At 36.5% G+C, this 18,607-nt stretch overlaps 1 protein-coding gene across 1 annotated transcript in view; it reads left to right on the top strand.

Moving 5' to 3' along the window:
* plrdgb (PITP-less RdgB-like protein) overlaps positions 1 to 18,607 on the top strand; it is a 104,444-nt gene that overhangs the window by 41,539 nt on the left and 44,298 nt on the right. The window contains exons 3-4 of the mRNA XM_036588667.1: positions 2,977 to 3,081; positions 16,855 to 16,925. Coding sequence (XP_036444560.1) covers positions 2,977 to 3,081; positions 16,855 to 16,925 — 176 coding nt within the window. The remainder of the gene's footprint in view (positions 1 to 2,976; positions 3,082 to 16,854; positions 16,926 to 18,607) is intronic.

Below are 18,607 nucleotides of genomic sequence, written 5' to 3'. Positions count from 1 at the left end.
TCATAAGATTATTTAACCCCTTAAAATCTCAGGCTTATTAAATACTATGGCTTATTATTAAGTAACTTCAGGGACTTCAGTGCAAACTGGCTGAGCTAGTCTTAGGTTATAGAAGTGTGAAATAAAACTTTGGGCCCACCAGCAGGCCCTGGCCATTTAAGGGGTTAACGTATTTCTAAAGACTTTTTACTTAAGTAATTTTGCATTCAAATTACTGAACCTGATCACTACAGTCACAAATAAGAGCTATTTTTCTTAAATATTGTGTAAATATTTAGGTTATTATTAATAGATTATTTAAAATGAACATTACAGTATATCCAATTTGTATTTTAATGGAACTCTTGGCTTGTGCTGACCCAAGGTCTAGAAGGGGTCTTTGCACCTTTCCCTGCTGCAAAGACCCCCTGTAGTATAGCCACATTGCAGTATAGAATAAGTGTTGAACTGTTAATACTATGAATTCTAAAGCCTGTACATTTTGTCCGATTTACTGTAGTGTGGTAGTGTAGGCTCACTTGAAGTATGCATGTAGCAATATTTGTATTTTCTGTTACTTTATGACCCCATAATTTAGAGGACCCGATGTCATTCGTGGGAAGAATGTACACAGGACAAAATGGATTGCTTTTAGAACATTTTTTTTTTTACCACATGGTACGAAAGGAAGAATGCCATTCATTTTTTCCATAGACAAAAACAGCTTAAACCTCAAATTCCTGATACCTCAAATTGCTGACTACAAAATGAGCTACAGCTTTGGCGCTTAAGTTTAAGGGTTTAAAGTACTATTTGTTTTTTATTAGTTGCACTATTATATTCTGCAAAAATCATCTCTAAAGCCTTGTCCCAACACTTTCAACAGAGCCAGAAGAGCAAATCTGAAGGAAGTTCATCCATGGGAAATGGTGTGGCAGGACATGTTTTTATTTCAAGTCTTGCAGTTGTGGAATGACCCCTCAGCCTCTGGCTAGTGTTTAATGAGCAAATGGAATGATAATGGAATGGGTATCTGGAAGTCCATTTGACATAACAGATTTCATTCTCTCAGAAGCGCCTAGTTAGTTCACAGCTGGAGGTGAAGTCCGGAGCGGGCAAAGAGCCATCTATCTTCATCAGTTTCTTTCTGCTCTTTCTCTTTGCTCTCTTCTTTCTTTCCCTGTTGTGTCCTAGAGAGCTATTTTTGGCACTGCCCTGCTGCTGCAGTTCTTTTTGCCTCTCCTTGGTTTACTTTTCTCAACTTCCAGCCATGTTTGTCTGAAATATTTCCCCAGAGCACTGGGCTCTCACTTACTCTCCTTTACTCTTAAGGGTCATTCAGAAGACATGGCCTAGAAATGTGCACACAAAACCAGCCCAAGATGCCCATTAAGATTTCGCTGAGGATTCTTTGAATGTTTCTCAGATTTAGCCTGCTTTTCACATCTAGCCTGTAACAGTATGTTTGTTTTTGTATGTTTTCAATTATGTACAATGACAGGCCTGTATGATTTAGATATTGGACATTTATGTTTTAAAGTCAGGCTGTCAAATTATTAAAATAATGAATCCCAATTAATTGCATGTATCATATTTGCTTAAGCAGCTTATTTGTTTAAGCATGTATCATAAGTTGACCATAAGCAAAGGGCTTTTTAAATTACAAAGTATGGTAGCTATATAAATAGACAAAATGAGCTTTATCAGATGTGATTATGTATTTATTACTTTAAGTAATTCAATTTGAACTTGAACATAAGATCCTCTGAATGCAGGGTGAACGTGAAAATAAGGTGAATGCAGTTTCCTGTTTTTGTCACTGATATCCAGTGAGAGGAACAGTGGCTGCCATGTTGTGAATTTGTTTATCATTGAAGTACGTCAAGTGCAAAGTATTGCTTTATTCCAGAATACCTATTTTATTAATAATAAATTATTAATAAAATAAATAAATTATTAATAAAAAAAATACCAACTTATCTGTGATAACTTATCTGATGCTAACATTACTGATACTACTGCTATTGCCACTTGTAAGTGGACTTGACATTCTTCGGTGATAAACAAATTCATGACATGGCAGTAGCTGGAGATATCTTTTATCAAGATAGCCATCAATGGAAGCTGCCATGTAAAAGCTGTCTTTGAGGGAGAGGTCTACACAGTAGCAGAGTCATAGCAACAGCATGTGAATAGCTGGGCTTTAGGCTGGAACTATGGATTGCCTGAAGGGTTCAACTGTGAAATTGCGTCATTCAGCGGCATTAAAAAAGAACTGTGCCCTGAATAATTTAATGCTGAAGCCACTATTTTAATTCCTTTTCACAGGAAAGCAATTTTAGCCTATTGTGGAGGTCCCTCGGTTCAGCCTTGAATTTTAAATTGTAATTTTATATTAAATGATGCTATTTTATTAATAAAAAAATCAGATGTCGATTTCGATTCTGACGGCGGAATGGCAACAAGGAGGCCAGCAGAAAGAGGTCAATGCATTGCACATAATCAATATTGTTCTATTAATGTTCCGTTGGTACGCATGTAATTCTTATTAAGTCAGTAACTGTAAGGCAATTACAAGAATATTTTAAAATGCAATGCATTACACTGCATCAGTACAAAGTTGCAAAGTTACATCACTGTAAGGCTAGACTGTGAAACATAGATATGACCCCACATACAGACATTATGTACGAACAAGTGTGTGTGGATGTGCACATGGTACAAGACTACTCTTGCACTGTGGCACTTAGTAAATGAACCTAAATGGCTTATGGAAAATGACTCATTTAAGAAGTCATTAAGGATTTAATTAGCAGCATTACCTAATAATAGCAAACATAAACAAGTTAGGGCAACAGCAGTGAGCCAAGGAAATTGTTTTGTAATAACCATTGAAGTAAACTAAGCTAATTGGTTCTTGCAGTGTGTGCAGACCTGGTCAGTGTTTTAAGTAGTGCTTAAGAGGTGATTTGAGTGTGTTTGTGTCTCGGTTGGCAGATGTGATGGAGGGGAAGACGGCCATACTGTTGGGAATGAGTCAGTGGAACTCCAATGATCTGGTGGAGCAGATTGAGACGCTGGGACACTTAGAGCGCTCACGAGGTATGAACACTACCTTTCAGTACACTCATACAAATGATCTTGTCCACTCTGGTCTTTGAAAATATACTGCGTTAATATGAAGAGTATCAAACTACCAATAGACTGTAATCAAAAAATGAAACCTCTATGTATAGCGAAAGTACAGTACCAGTCAAAAGTTGGGACAAGCCTGATTAAATGTATGTTTTTCATAATCTCAGACATTTTCATAATCACTCTTGCTTAACACTTTAAAACCTGAGGGCTTGAAATGGGCCTACGCTTTAATTTAGTTCTTCTCAAAACTAAACACTAACATACAATACTGTGCAAAAGTCAGCGATTACCCCTTCATTTATTGAATTTCTACAAGTTATTCATTTTTCAGCAGCAGGAAATCTGCAGGGATGTTTTTGTCACATCTCTAAAGTTCAGTCTCAGACGTTCTTGACAGCTACACATTCTTTCAGACTCATAGTGTTGAATTGTCTTCTCACAGTGGAAGGGTAGACAAAAACACCTGTAAATTTTTTGAGGTCTCAAAAAAGCAGGGAGCTTGATTTTCTCCTCTCTCTCTCAAAGATGAAAGCTTAAAGTACTGTCTATCTGACGGTGACAGTTTTGGTGGTCTAGCAGGTCTTTGTTAGGAGTTCCATTTTCTCTGTATATGTTAATATCTTTTTTTTTAACTCCAGTTTTGGAAACTCCTGTTTCTCTTATTTTCTTCAGACTTTTCCCTTCTTTATGCAAATGGAACGTCATATCAGAGCTGCTCAGAAATATGTCCTGAAAAATGGAAAACTCATACTTATTTGCTTTTTGAATGGAAATTAAATAAATGAAGAGTGGTCTCTAACTTTTCCAGAGTTAGTTACTATAAAAAATCTTGAACAGAATCTAAATCTAAAAAAAGAAAATATTAATAGCTAAATAATAACCCTACAATTCATGGAGTTAAGTACTTAAAAGTTGTTTCTAAAACATACACAAATTCTGTTGTTGATGGCTATGTAAAATAAAATATTATAAATAAATATAAACACATTATAAATTCACACGTAAGTAGGGTATTTGGAACTTCTTCAAGACTGTTGGAAAAGCACCCCAGACTCCTAGAGCTACTTCAGAGAATACCAAGTGTGTGTAAAGCTGAAGATAATTTGGATTTGTTACATTTTTGGTCAGAGCATTGCAAAAGTCCATATGTGTTATTGCAAGTCTTTGATGTCTTTTATTCTAAAATGTGGAAAATAGAGCGTCATTATGTACCAGTAGCTGATATATTATTGGAAAATAGAGTTATTGTTATCAGTGTGACATTGACGTTACGGCTGATATTTACAGCCAGTGCTTTGGCATGTGTAGCCACTAGTGAATGGGTTTCAAAGACTGTTTCACAAATGGGTCATTCAGTGAAATGCATTGCACTGTGGATAACACTACTGTACCACACAAGTTTCAGCAGGAATACCACTATAAAGGTTTCTTTACAGTATCTGTAATGTTTGCTATTGCTGTGTTTCTTTAACCCATTTTATAGTTACTGTTCTTCATATGTGGTTCACATAATGGTTCGTATGATAAAAAATAAAAATAAGGCTTTCTGTGAGAAGTTTTATATCTGGTTCTATAACTTACAGACTCATTTCGCTTTATTCTGCCAGGAACAGACACACACCTTATTTTCTGCTGTGCAACTAAATGGAGTTAGGTAGAGAGGAGGGAGATCACACGATGACTAATTCAGCCTTTGTGTGATAATCACTGTATTGCTTCGCTGACTCTCTAAAGTCTTATTAGCTCCATGGGAAGCACTGCAATTCAGTCTAGCGGAGCAGCATAGCCTAAAAACTTTTACACTCACATTTAACCTCGCTGCAGCCTCTGTGTTGATTTAGGGCTTGAGTAATACGGTGTGGCACCTTATTTCAAATGAAGGGAAATAACCTAGGGTTGTGAAATTCATTTCATAATTTCATGTGTTAGCTATCAGGCTGGCAAACAGGCCATTAACAGAGCTTCACTGAGCGGAGGCTGATTGCCCTGCCTGGACCAAAGCAGTGGATAAATGTTGGGAATAAGATTGAATTGCTTTTCAGGGTGCCATGTAGAGTTTTACTTTACACATGGGAGTCTTATGCTAGTCCAGCAAGAACTGTAACATTTTATATGGCTAGTATGGGTGTAGCAATGCAAATGAAGGTGCCTGTTCAACTGCATATTTTCAGTTATAATAAAAAAGAAGTAAGACCATGTCTAATTCTACCACAGTTAATGGGTGTTGTTAGACACAAACCAGAGTGTAGTAATCACAATATTGTGACACATATTCCACCAAAAACCATTTTGTTAACAGTTAGTTCAGACTACACATGATGTTATGCTTTTTTTACATCTACTTGGTTGCTAAGTAACATCACTGAACATCTTACCAAGCTGCTGGAACTACTTTTGGTGGAAGAAAATGGCAATATTAAAACAAATATTTGAAACAATGTACAGGACTTGTCTTCCTTATATAAAAAGTAAAAGAGCACTCATGCCAGGTTTAAGAACACACTCTTGTTCTTTTTGCTTTAAGGGGCCCATATCATGAAAACCAAGCAGTCATATATAGTATGTAAACACTGTTAACGTTTCAAAAGGTACTGTTCACTCTCTAGTCCATAAAATACTAATTTTGGAACATGAGCAGCAAAAATGAATAAATGAATGAATGAACATATTAATTGTTTTTGTCATTTCACGAAAACCATAGTATTAACTTATATCCACCTATTCGGCCTACAGTAGTAGTTTTGTTCTGCCTGTTCACACAGACATGCTTCAGAATGACCTGCTTTTGGAATGGAGCACAATACAGGGCAGCCAGTTAGAACAGAGCTCATTTACATATGTCAGTCTCAAAGGCAAAGTACTAAAAGCAGCCTCTTTAATTCTGTATTGCAATACTGTGTAAATTGTTCTTTGTGTTATATGTTTGTATTCGGTGTATTTTTAGTAATAATTCAGAATCTTAACAAAGTAATCCTGCTGAAATTTGAGATTTGATGATGAACTGAATCATTTCCTAAAGAATTGTCATTGAAATGAATGGAGGTCAGAGATTTAATTGCTGGGAAAGTAGCAGTGGTGTTTTGTATTTTGGCTCCAGTGGCAAAAGCTCTTCTGTCTTAAAGCCCTCTGAAAGTGTGGATGTCGAGTTTCCAGCAGCCCTCTGTGTTTGACTTTGTCATTTGTGCTGAGATTTACTGGGAGCTTAGAGCTCAGAAACGCAATATGTGGATGTAGTATTTCAGAATATCAAGCCAGGAAGGTCACTGCAGAGAGATAAACGAAAGAAAGAGAGAGAGCGAAAGAGAAAGAGAGAGCGAAAGAGAGAGAGAGAGAGAGAGAGGGCAGAGAAATGAAGGAAAGAGAGAGAGAGAGAGCGAGAGTGAGAGAGATAGAGAGAGAGAGAGAGGGAGAAAGAGAGGGAGGGAGAGGGAGAGAATTAGAGAGAAAGAGAGAGGTAGAAGAAGGATTATCTCCCTCAATTATTTGTCCGTGTTTGGCAGTAAACATGAAATAAATTGCAGCCTTTGCAGTTGGTGGTGAGAAGTCATCTCACACTGTGGAATTCTTAAGCTGTACAACAATGGAGAAAATGCATTCTATTTTAAAAATGCACACTTCACCCAAATGATATGTACGTGGAGAAAATAACATGTCATACTAAAGTAACATGCTCATAAGTTAAAGAAAAATAATAAAAGCTAGTTAAATGCTAACTGAACACTCACTATTTATTTATTTATTTATTTATTTAGGAAGTAAGCAGAAATGTTTTATTGTGAACTCTCTGAAAATCCTCTGCTCAAAAAGATACAAATAACAAATGAGTTTTTCAGCTCAGATGAATTCAGGTTATGGCTACAACGTTTCCAAAATGTTGAGACACTGTGCAAAATGTAAATAACCCCATATTTATTACAATAGCACAAAGACAACATATCAGTTTTTTTTTTTTTCAAAAATATGTGACCATTTTGAATTTGATGCCAGCAACGCATTTCAAAAAAGTTGGGACGGAGACATGTTTACCACTGTGTTGCATCACCTCTTATTTCAATAACACCCTGTAAGCGTTTGGGAACAGAGGAGACCAATGGCTGTAGTTTTGAAAGTGAAATGTTTGTTCATTATTGCTTAATACAGGATTTCAGCTGCTCAGCGGTTCGAGGCCTTAATCGTGTAACAGATGTTTTCAGTGGTGACAGTCTGGACTGCAGGCAGGCCGATTTAGCACCCAGACTTTTACTAACAAGCCATGCTGTTGTAATACATGCAGAATATAGTTTGTCATTGTATTGAAGAAATAAGCAAGGCCTTCCCTAAAATAGACATTGTCTGGATGGCAGCATATGTTGTTCCAAAACATGTATATATCATTCAGCATTAATGGTGGCTTCACAGATGTGCAAGTCACCCATGCCATGTGCACTACCACATACCATCACAGATGCTGGCTTTTGAACTGTGCACTGATGACAAACCAGATGGTGGTCCCTCTTCTCTTTAGTCCGGAGGATGTGGTGCTCATGATTTACAAAAAGAATTTAACATTTTTATACGCTGGACCACAGGACACTTTTCCACTTCGCCTTAGAAGGCAGCAGCGTTTCTGGATCCTGTTTATATATGGTTTCCTCTTTGACTGGTAGAGGTTTAACTTGCAGTTGTGGATGCAACAATGAACTGTGTTCACAGAGGTTTTTGGAAGTGCTCCTGAGCTCATGTGGTGTGTCCACTAGAGAATCAGATCATGTTTTTAATGCAGTACTGCCTGAAGGCCCAAAGATCACAGCCAGCCAGTATTGTTTTGTGGCCTTTTCCCTTGCACATAGATTTCTCTGGATTCTCTGAATCTTTTAATGGTATTATGTACTGTAAATGAAGAAATCCCCAAGTTCTTTGCTGTTTTATATTGAGAAACATTATTCTTGAATTGTTGCACTGTTTGCCCATGCAGTCTTTCACATAGTGGTGAACCCCTCATCATCTTTTCTGATAGACTCAGCCTGTCTGAGATGCTCTTTTTATACCCAGTCACGTTACTGTCCCATTGCCAGTTAACCTAATCAGTTGTGAGATGTTCCACCAGGTGTTTTTTTTACCGTTACAAACTTTACCAGTCTGTTGTTGCTCCTGTCCCAACTTTTGTGAAATGTGTTACTGGCAACAAATTCAAAATGGGTATATGTGCTTTTTAGAAAAGATAAAATGTCTTAATTTAAACATTTAATACTTTGTCTTTGTACTGTGTTTAGTTAAATATATGGTTTAAATGATTTGCACATCATTGCATTCTGTTGTTATTTACATTTTGCACAGCGTCACAACTTTTTTGGAAACGGGATTGTACACTATTGTGTCCATTAGTGTTAGTGTTAGTAGTACTAGTGATCTGTTGTTTATTTCGATGATGAATCGAGATTGATAATAATAATGACGATGATGATGATGATAGTGAGGATACATTATTTATACTTTATTTTATTAAACTTCAAAATGTCATTTTATTTATTTATTTATTTATTTTTATTTAAACTGTCATACATTTATAAAGAAGCTCAAAGTGCTTTACAGTGCACTAAGGAAAAAAGGTCAAAAAAGTCAAAAACAATGAAATAATTAAACTGGCAAAAATAAAATAAAGGCAATAAATTAAAGGCAAAAACAGGAAAAGATAACAATGCAACAATTAAAAATTAAAAGCACAATAATTAAAATGAAGTAAAAGTAACATGCCCATAAATTAAAGGAAAATAATAAAAGCTAGTTAAATGCTAAGTGAACACTCACTATTTGTTTATTTATTTATTTATTTATTTGTTTGTTTGTTTGTTTAATATGGTGAAGTGCTTCAGATCTTTGGTGCATGAAATACTGGATGCTCTTAATACATAATTTGGAACATAGTTTAGACATTCAGAAATGTGTGGAGATGCTTTATTACCATTAAGAGATATAAAATAAACAAAATAATAAAATTTTATTGTCGATTCAAGGAAACAGGCAGTCAGTGATGCTGAAATATCTCTAATGTGATCTTGTGTTTTGATGTGTTAATATTCTTGTGGCTGCATTTCACACAAGTAGGAAGTCCTGTGATCAGTGCATCACAATAATCAAGGCAAGAAAACAATGAAATAAGAAGTGTTCAAAAAATATTTAAAAGCACTTTGTGGCAAGAAACACATATAAATAAAAGTGTCCATCAGACTGTGTTCTTGTGAGAGAATTCAAAATATGCATATAATCATGCAAATTGCCAACTAATCACTGCTGATACACCGAGAAGGTAAATTTTAATCGCTACTTTTTCTTTAATCAAGTAATTGGGGTTAATTGATTAATTGTGACAGCTCTAATTGGGATGATGGCAGAAAGAAATAGTTTGTTTGAGCTGGAAGCTCCTCTGGCAGCTCAGGACTCTCTGTTTGTCTTTTCTGTTTTAAATGGGCTTTGAATTTGAAACACAGCTGAGCACCATTGGCTTAAGAGAATGCTCCTGTGATCTTCCTTTGATGAATGAGTATCTGTATTGAATTGGAACTGTGATGAGGGAAAAGGAGAGGGAGAAGGAAAAAGAAAGAGATGCAAGTCTGTCGAAATTTTCGCCTGGAGAGGAAGAAGGAAGAGGATGAGAAACAAACAAAAATCACATTCGAGAGGAGACATGATTAGTATTTCATGGATCAAGGGATTGATTATTTTCGAGCTATTTAGAGTTCCTTCATGTTGCCATAATCATAAATCCAGCCGAAAACAGGCAGAATATTAACATTATGCATCCTTTCACACACAACACCAACACAACACTCTCCTCTGGATGAACGCCCAGGGTGGGAAATATTTCACTGCATGTTTGAATTCTCTACTTTGATTCTTTGAAATCTTTACTTTAGTTTATATGTGTGAATGTTTGGCTGCTCAGTAAAAATGTGTGCAAATGAATATGGAAATTCTGCTGTAAGATACAGTATTGCATCAGATTGCTTCAGATACAGGTCGAGCTTCTCATCTAAGAAGTCTAAAAATGTCAGGTTTCTTGTTTGCAGAGCATTTCAGGAAAGTGACCAGTAGTTTGTGCAGTCTTGAACAGTGTGTCTCTGAGTGTTGTAGTGCGGGGGGCGGAGCTTTCCAGCATTCCTTGCATTTTTGTGTGTTTCTGTTAAATAGCTTTTATTTTCTTATCTACAGTCCGTTTCATAGACGTTATTTCTTATTATTCAAAAATATATTTCAATGCATTTCACATGCTTTGTTACAATTGTATTAAAAAATTCACCCCCATTCAAATGACGTGTTTAGTTGATTTTCTAAGTGAAAATAAGTAACACATCCTCTACTTATTACATAACTACATGAAATACAAACTGGCGGAGTTATTATTAGGTTACAGGAGTATCTTGTTAAACAAAACCCAGGAAACATTAATTATCTATTGGTGCCCAAACCTTTCTGTACAACTGTGTGCCAACCATGATGGTGTTTTGAGTTTAATCTTATTATGTTATCTTATTCAACAGCTACTGTAATTTTTTTGCAGCACTTCGGAAGTTGCACATATTTTCTGTATTTGCAGCATGTTTGTGAAATGAAGCTCAAATTTTCATTTTGATGAAAGTGTTTTCTGAATTTGCGAAATATTTATGAGATTGCAACATGTTTTTCATTGCACTGTTCATTGGGTTGTGTCGGCCTGAAGTCAGTGGAAATACTCCAAAAGACAGCTTTACAAAGCTGTGTTTGTGTGCTTGTGTTTGCGTGTGTGCTCTTTAACACTAAACCAATGTGTATCTTTGCAAATCAATATGTTGTAAATTAACATTGATTTTAGCTGGGGGTAATGAGTAATGTCCTTTGTTGGATGTGAGCATTCACACTATCAGAAGTTCTGTCTGCTCAGACAGTAAAACTAGCACCATTCCAGCATTAACCTACACAGACATCTGTGGTAATGAGTACTCTGCCCTCGTAAGGTGAGCCTGTTTATTTCCTATGTGCTTATGAAACAACACAAAGTGTGAAAGCCATCAACGTTCAGTAATTATGTTGTTTGTGCGGCTAATGTGTTTGGTGTAAGTGGTTGTGTTTTAACATTGCCTCTGAGGTTTTGCAGTAAAAAGGCCCCACGGGGCAACTCGTAGAAGGTTTTTATGATGGTTGATGACTGAGCAGAGACTGCGGTAAACATCCCAGTATCTTATTTCAATATGATTTTTCACATAATTGGTCATCAGACACATTTGCAGCAATTATCAGCACTGAAACTGAACTGTTTTGCCCAGTGAGATGTTTATGATCCACTCTGAATTTGGTAACAGCCTGTGATTGATGTGTGCTACATAATTGCCATTTTGTCGTGCTACGTGGGCACTGAGCACCATATCAAACATTTATAAGACGAGCAAAGAAAAATAGAAATAAGACAAACTGTTGTTGCCCCATGGATACAGCCTGCAATTTGAATAATAGCTCGTGTGGAGAAGGCTAATGGCAGAACAGTAATTTGAGGGAGGATGTTTATATAAAAACATTGCTACTTCAATTTCTCCTTCAAATGTCCATCCCCCAACCCCCCCCCCACCATCTCTCTCTTTTTTTCTCTCTTGCACAAACACATACAGTGCTGTGTTAAAATTCAGTGACCGTAAGGGCACAAGTTTTAGCAGCCTACTTGTGATCCTGGATAAGTCTCATATCGATTGGCAGAGAGTAGTTAGCATGAAGTAAAATACTTTTAAAAGCACTCATCTTAAAGGGCTTCAAAGGTCCATTTAATGTGAAACTAAAACTTTTTTAAAATAGAGTTTGAACGTTTCATCACTCTTCTGTCAATACAGTCCATATATGGAATCTGAGCTGCAATGAACAGTAAGTCTCCCAAGCAAACTGTTTAATACCATTCATCTCAGGGGGTTATGGCCAAAAATGTATATCAACGGCTAATTAAAATTTCTGATGATTTCGCTACACACCGCTGTGAAACCTATACAGGTACCTGAATATATATGCTGCACCATTTAAGATGGAACGCAAAATTGAATAAGAAACCAACGTGAACTTTGTCAAATTTGTCAAGTTATTTGTCTCATACATGTGTTCCGTACACTCCTGCCTCCGACTGTCTGACGCTGCTTGAATTTGGAGAATATTACAGCCATTAACGCTTCAGTATCAGCTGGTCTAGGCTTGTTTTGTGGCCAAAGCCCCGAGACCACAACATGGTAAGCTGCAGCTTACCCAGTCAGGTGGTTTCTCAGGCAGTACGAGAGAAAGGGTAGCATGGTGTCCATGTCGGGTTAAAGCCAACCCCAAAAGACTGGCCTTTCCTTTATGTCCTCTACTTCAAAAGCAAAGTGGATCATTTCAGATGTAATAGACAAAGCAGCGGGAGGCAAATTAGGGTCTGCTGTGTTTTTATTTACATTTGAAATGTGACTGAAAGACCCCTGTCTCAGCCAAAGGGGATAGTGTTAGCGTCTTGTGCAGTGCTTGGACATCACATTACATCACAGTAATACACTATATGTGGTAGTAGAATAAACACAAATAAACAAATACAAAGACAGTAACAAGTGACAAGATAGTTGCTGATTAGAAGAACACAGCTTTGATTCCAGATGTCACCTCGATTAACCCAGCCATCACAGTGATTTGTTCAAATCCACCACTGGCACACCTGATTAAACATAATAAATTATTTATCAGCCAAGCCAGAAATTGATGATAACAACAAATATGACAGCCATCTAATAAGGAGAGTATTGGAAAATATGGTCTCAACCTACTGTTAATAATGTGTGTTTTATGTAAACTTAAATTTAACTTAATTATTTAACATTCAAATAAGTTGACATTTTAAGTCAGTCTGGTAATTGACTTTTATGTTAAATCCCCTTTTTTACATTGTGGTTAAACAAACACATTGACATACATAAAATTACATTAAATTTGTATGTATTCTAATATTAGTGTTTTTCCAAGCAAAGAAACACTTTCTGCCCAGATAACTGGCTTTTTAAAATATAATTTACTCAGGTGCCTTAAACTTTTGCACAGTACTGTATATCCATTTATACAGCCTACAGCCGTTTAGCTCCATCCATTCACATTGTTACAGGAGTGTTTCAGCCTGGACTGCTTTTTGAAAAAGGCACAGTACATGGCAGCCAATCAGAACAGAGTCCATTTTAAAGGCACAATAACAAAAACAGCCTGTTTAATTCAAAGAGATAAAGAGAGGTTGGAAAGTGGTCATGCAAAGATGAATTATGACTAATTTGGAGCATAAAACCAAACACATCATAAGTGGACCTCAAAAATATATTAGAAAAAGTTGGATATTGCTGGTTTAACAGTGCAGTTATAATATCAGTTATACATACATATGTTACCCCTCTGAGGAAACGTGAAAGCAACCTGAGCACAAATGCAAAACGGCAACAACTACTGCATTAATTTTTCATTAACTGATAAGGCAGCTTTGGACTTTGCAATTAGCAGATTATGAGAGGCTACAATTAATCTAATCTATATAATAAAACAGCTGCTGCATATAAATATACGCTTTGTAGTTATAAAAAGCATCCAGGGCATGTGTGCTCTACTAAAGCGTGGAAATGACAGTTTGTGTCTGCTGTGAACTCGATGACCAGTTTTAGATGTTCCTGTTCACTGTTCCGTGAGAGGTCTGGAGAAAAACAGGTCTGTGTGTCTTCATTCCAGCTGTCCTGAGTTCAGCTATGACAATTGCATCCAATACAACTTTACTGTCAACTTGAAATCAAGGCTGTGATGTTCACTCATTCTGGCCAATCACAGGCATTCATACACAGTGTAATTACACAATCTGTTTAAGTTGCAATTAACAGCCGTAATCAATGGCCACCTTATCACTGCTATTATTTTTGTCGTAATTATGCAGCCATTAGAATAAAATCCTCATAGCAAAAAATACAGTCACAAGCCACATGTCGGGAAAAACGAGGAACGGGAAGAGCGACCTGCTGATGGGTAAAGGTCTATCATTTTAGAGAGCTATCGATTGAAGAGGAAAGGAAAAGGTCACAGTGATCTTCTTTTCAGCCAAAAAGCAATCTTGTACAAATAACTTTCGGAAATTGCTGGTGGGGCTCATTAAGGCGTTTCCAAAAGGCATCATAGACATTTGGCTTGATCTTAAACTATAATAATAAAAGACTGAGTATCACTTTATTTTTAAGAACACATTATGGGTTATTAAAGTTGTGTTCTTTGTGCAATAAGCCCAAATTAGACTGTTCTAAGCAGTTTATTTACTGTGTATTATTGATTATTACTTGTATAGTACATGTCTATAGGTTCTAGATAGTTTCAAATTTATTGCTTCATTTCCATTCATTACTTAAGTTATTAAGAGTTACATAACTTACTAATACTCTGAGATGTGTTCCATTTTCTAAAGTGCAGTTTTAGTCATCACTAATTTAACTTTGCTATTGAACACATGCTGACATGTTTGTGAAATATTTAATCTTTTTTGGCAACAAAAGTGCCATGCAGAGGTATTGAATTTGTGAAGGAAACTGACTTTCTGAAAACTTGTTTAGCACTTTGCTTACCCTCTAATTAGTAATGATGAAAACTGCACTTTAGATTGAAGAAAACATCTCAAAGTATTTGTGACCTGTTAAGCTCTCATTATCTCTAAACTAATAACCACAAGAAGTTACATGGCACTATCTAGAATTTAAAGGAATAAAATACTGCAAATTATGCACTAATACATGTATTATACATTATGTGTACATTACATTATGTGTACAGCTGTACTACACAGAATAATGAGATATGACAGCAGCTGAGCGTTAAAAAGGCCCAAACATTTTAATAAAAACCTTGTTTTATTCTGCCCATTCATGTTTGTGCAAATTAGAAGTTAAACTGTGTGAAAAATCTGTATTTGCATTTAAATATGCAAACTTAAGCAGGGACACAGAAAGGTACTTTAAGTAAGGGGTGCTGAAATTTTAGATAGCATGTAAGTGACATGAACGGTGATGTCATGCAAAATTATTAGGCTTTTTTCATTTGAATATTTTTGATCATTTACATCAAAACAAATGAAATTTTGTGCTATAATATAGCGAGAGAGTACAATATATACATATAACTGACACATCAAACCGCTGACGTGCATCCTGTGCTCTCTGATCTCTCTGGATGAACGAGATGAGCTGAGAGGTGACCCATCAGATTGTTGATTTGTGGCGCTGCAATCGTTTGTGTCACATCCAGAGACACATGCTGACGTGATACACTTGAACACACACAACAAGAGGGAAAGTGAATGTATTCAAAACACGACATTGTTACATTATATAATTTTTTTTTCCATTTAAAAATTATATTAGGCTGCTTTGCAGCACTTGTCTACAGCTGTATAGCTTGTAGCAACATACTATTTCCTTTTTGTGCCTCAACCAGCTTGTGTTTTAGGGCCATGCCTCCACAGCTGCTAACAGCTGTAATGGACTTAAACATATATGTTTTAAAAATATTATTGTTTTTAGCAGTTGCAGTCCTGAAATCTGAGGTCGCTGCAGCATCTCAGCACTCCCAATTCCCGTGTCCCTGTACTTGAGATATTCTGTGCATATACAGTGTAAAACATGGTGAATAATTGTGTCGAATGGTATAATTTTCTTTTACATCATTTAGATTAGATTAACAAAAAGAACTATTTAAAGGTCTAGAAAAAAGTTCAGTCATTGAAGTCACTGCAGCTGCTATTTTCCTGTTATTTTCTGTTAATATGGTACAGAAAATTACTGTCAAAGTAATGCAACTAGTAATTTACTGTACTTTTACATAGATTTTTAATCCTTTTTTTACATGACCATTTTCCAGTCTCTCTCTATGCATAATAAAGCAGGCTGTTTGTTACTGTGCATTTAAATGATGTAATCCCTGTTCTGATCGGCTGCTTTGCATTGTGCCTAATTAATAAAGCAGTCCAGGCAGAAACACTTCTTATAACTTCAGAGTGATTTTGCACGGATGAACTGTTGTAAATGGATATATATCAATTGGTCGGTTCTCATAACGTCACAAACACAAGTAATTCTTAACACCTTATTTATGCATCTTAGATTTCCATATGTGGACTGTATGGACTGGGTAGATAACAACATGTGTTGATACTTCAACAACTTTAATACTACATCAAACCATATTTAACACAATTTGCATACTGCATGAAAATACCTTAACAACATTTAATTAAAAAAGTGAGGAAAATTTTGTTTTCCATGAAATGGGCCCAGCTGTCACCAGTGATAACAGAAGCGTGATGAAATGCTTATTTCTCATTCATAGCTCACTGAAACAGTACAGATCATTGAGCTCACTCAAACAGTTGGAAGTACAGACTCTAAACTTTTTATTGACAACACATTTGTGTTTGTAAGTAGAAGAAGAGATATTTTATTGTGATTAAATTTGATGAAACCTTACTGTTGTCTTTACATTTGAATAGTAAAAGAAAAATGAAAAACAGGTAGTAACTCTTACAAAGATAAAGAACCTCCATGTTCATTTTGTCAGTAAGTGTCTATGGTGCAGAAATGCACAGTCTCAGGTTTTCATCAGTGAACCGCTGACAATCTGCTGGAACTGCTTCTTCCACTGAACTGCTGCAGAGGACAACATTTGTTTTTCAGCTGAAAGAGTTCAAAATATCTGTTTTTTCACTCTCTCCCACAGAGAGTTTATACAGACTGAGGCATCCTCGTTGTGCACCACAGAGCAGTGTGGATGGCCTGGAGGATATGGAGGTTAGTCTGCTGATTTTTTTTCTCATCTGAAGGTGACATTGAAATGTACTCCTAAGGTACATTTGTGGGTCTAGAGAGGATGTGGATGGGAATTGTTGTCTGAAAATGATTACGTAGTGTCTCCACAATAGAGCGCGGTTGGTTACAAGAGTGTACATGATTTTTATGCAGGGTGTGGGACTCTCTAGGCACCCCACTGTTCAATTTGTTTTTGAGTCAAAGTGCCAAGATGCAATTATGAAACAGTGCTCAATGCATCTTGATTATCAAAACCACTGTTGCCTGCATTATGACTGGAGCTGAACACCCCTGTCATAGAGCACTGCAAGATGACCCACCTAAACAGATGTCCAAATATAATATAGAACAGTGTTTAATGTTATGTTTTATGGCTATTATGAAATGAGCTTTTACATGACATGTTAGTGCCAAGCTGATGGTGCTGTACCTTGACATACCCAGACTGGATTTAATACAATATCATTGTCACTGTCTAAAGAAAAACAAGCATCTCCAAAATGCAAGTTAATGTAAAGAGGTTTGATATCAAGTAATTTTGGAGCATTTATATTGGTCATGAAATCTTCATACAATGTAAGGGACAGCTGTCATGTTTAAACGATGTAGAAAAATAAAAATCAACAAAAATGGAGATACATGTTTTTCTTTGGACAGTGACGATATATATTCAGTACTGTATTACACTTTTTGCAGTTCTAGCCTAAATGCAGGGCATTTTAAGCTTGTAACAGACATTTAGGTAACACATTTTTATGTTGTAGTTTTACCGCAATTTTTTCAGTAAATACACTGTATGTCCAGAACTATCCAGCCCTTCTAATTAGTTAATTCATTTATGGCATTTGGCAGATGCTCGTATCCAGAGCACTTTACAGTCTAATCATTCTACAGAGGTATGCAAAAGTAGTGTTAGGAGTCTTGCCCAAGAACTATTATTGGTATAGTGAAGGTTGCTTGCCCAAGTGGGGGACTGAACCCCAGCCTGTACATGGAGGGCAGAGGTATTGCTCCACTACACTACACTACACCAGTATTCAGCTGCATTAACGTGTACTCATTCCTGATACGGGCGCTCAGTGACGCACAGCTTGTATAATCTCCACAGGAAAGCACTGCCAATAGAATTTGATGCTCTTGAGCAGCTACCCATGAGGTCACCATGTGCAATGCCAAGCCTCGACTAGAAGCTAATAAAGCCCCTGGCCATTGGGCTGTAGAGCAGTGGAACTGTGTTCTCTGGAGCGAGGGAGTTCCATCCAATACCTGGATGAGCTGGAGTGATGTGTTTCATTTAGAACTGATCATCCAACATCAGTACCTGACCTCACTAATGCTTTTGAAGCTGAATGCAGTCAAATTCTCACAGCAATATTCCAACTTAATCTAATTAGCCTCCTCAGAAGAGTAGAGGCTGTTACTGCAGCAAAGGGACACGCGTCCTGTTAATACTCTTGTTTTCACAAGAAATGCTGAGTGAGCTTGTATTTACAAACTTTTAAACATACAGTGAAGCCTATGTCTGATTATTACTGGATTAGATTGTTAACCTTTTAGCAATTTGCTGAGGCAGTGGTTAAACAAACAATCCATTTGGCACCTTGATTTTTAAGAGTGTACTTTGAGTCAAGTAACCTTGACTGCACCAGTTTTTCTTCTGTCCA

This window comes from Colossoma macropomum, unplaced genomic scaffold, assembly GCF_904425465.1.
Source record: "Colossoma macropomum unplaced genomic scaffold, Colossoma_macropomum, whole genome shotgun sequence".
Taxonomy (NCBI): Eukaryota; Metazoa; Chordata; class Actinopteri; order Characiformes; family Serrasalmidae; genus Colossoma; species Colossoma macropomum.
The sequence above is the reverse complement of the archived record's forward strand: the minus strand, read 5'-3'. Positions and strand labels throughout refer to the sequence as shown.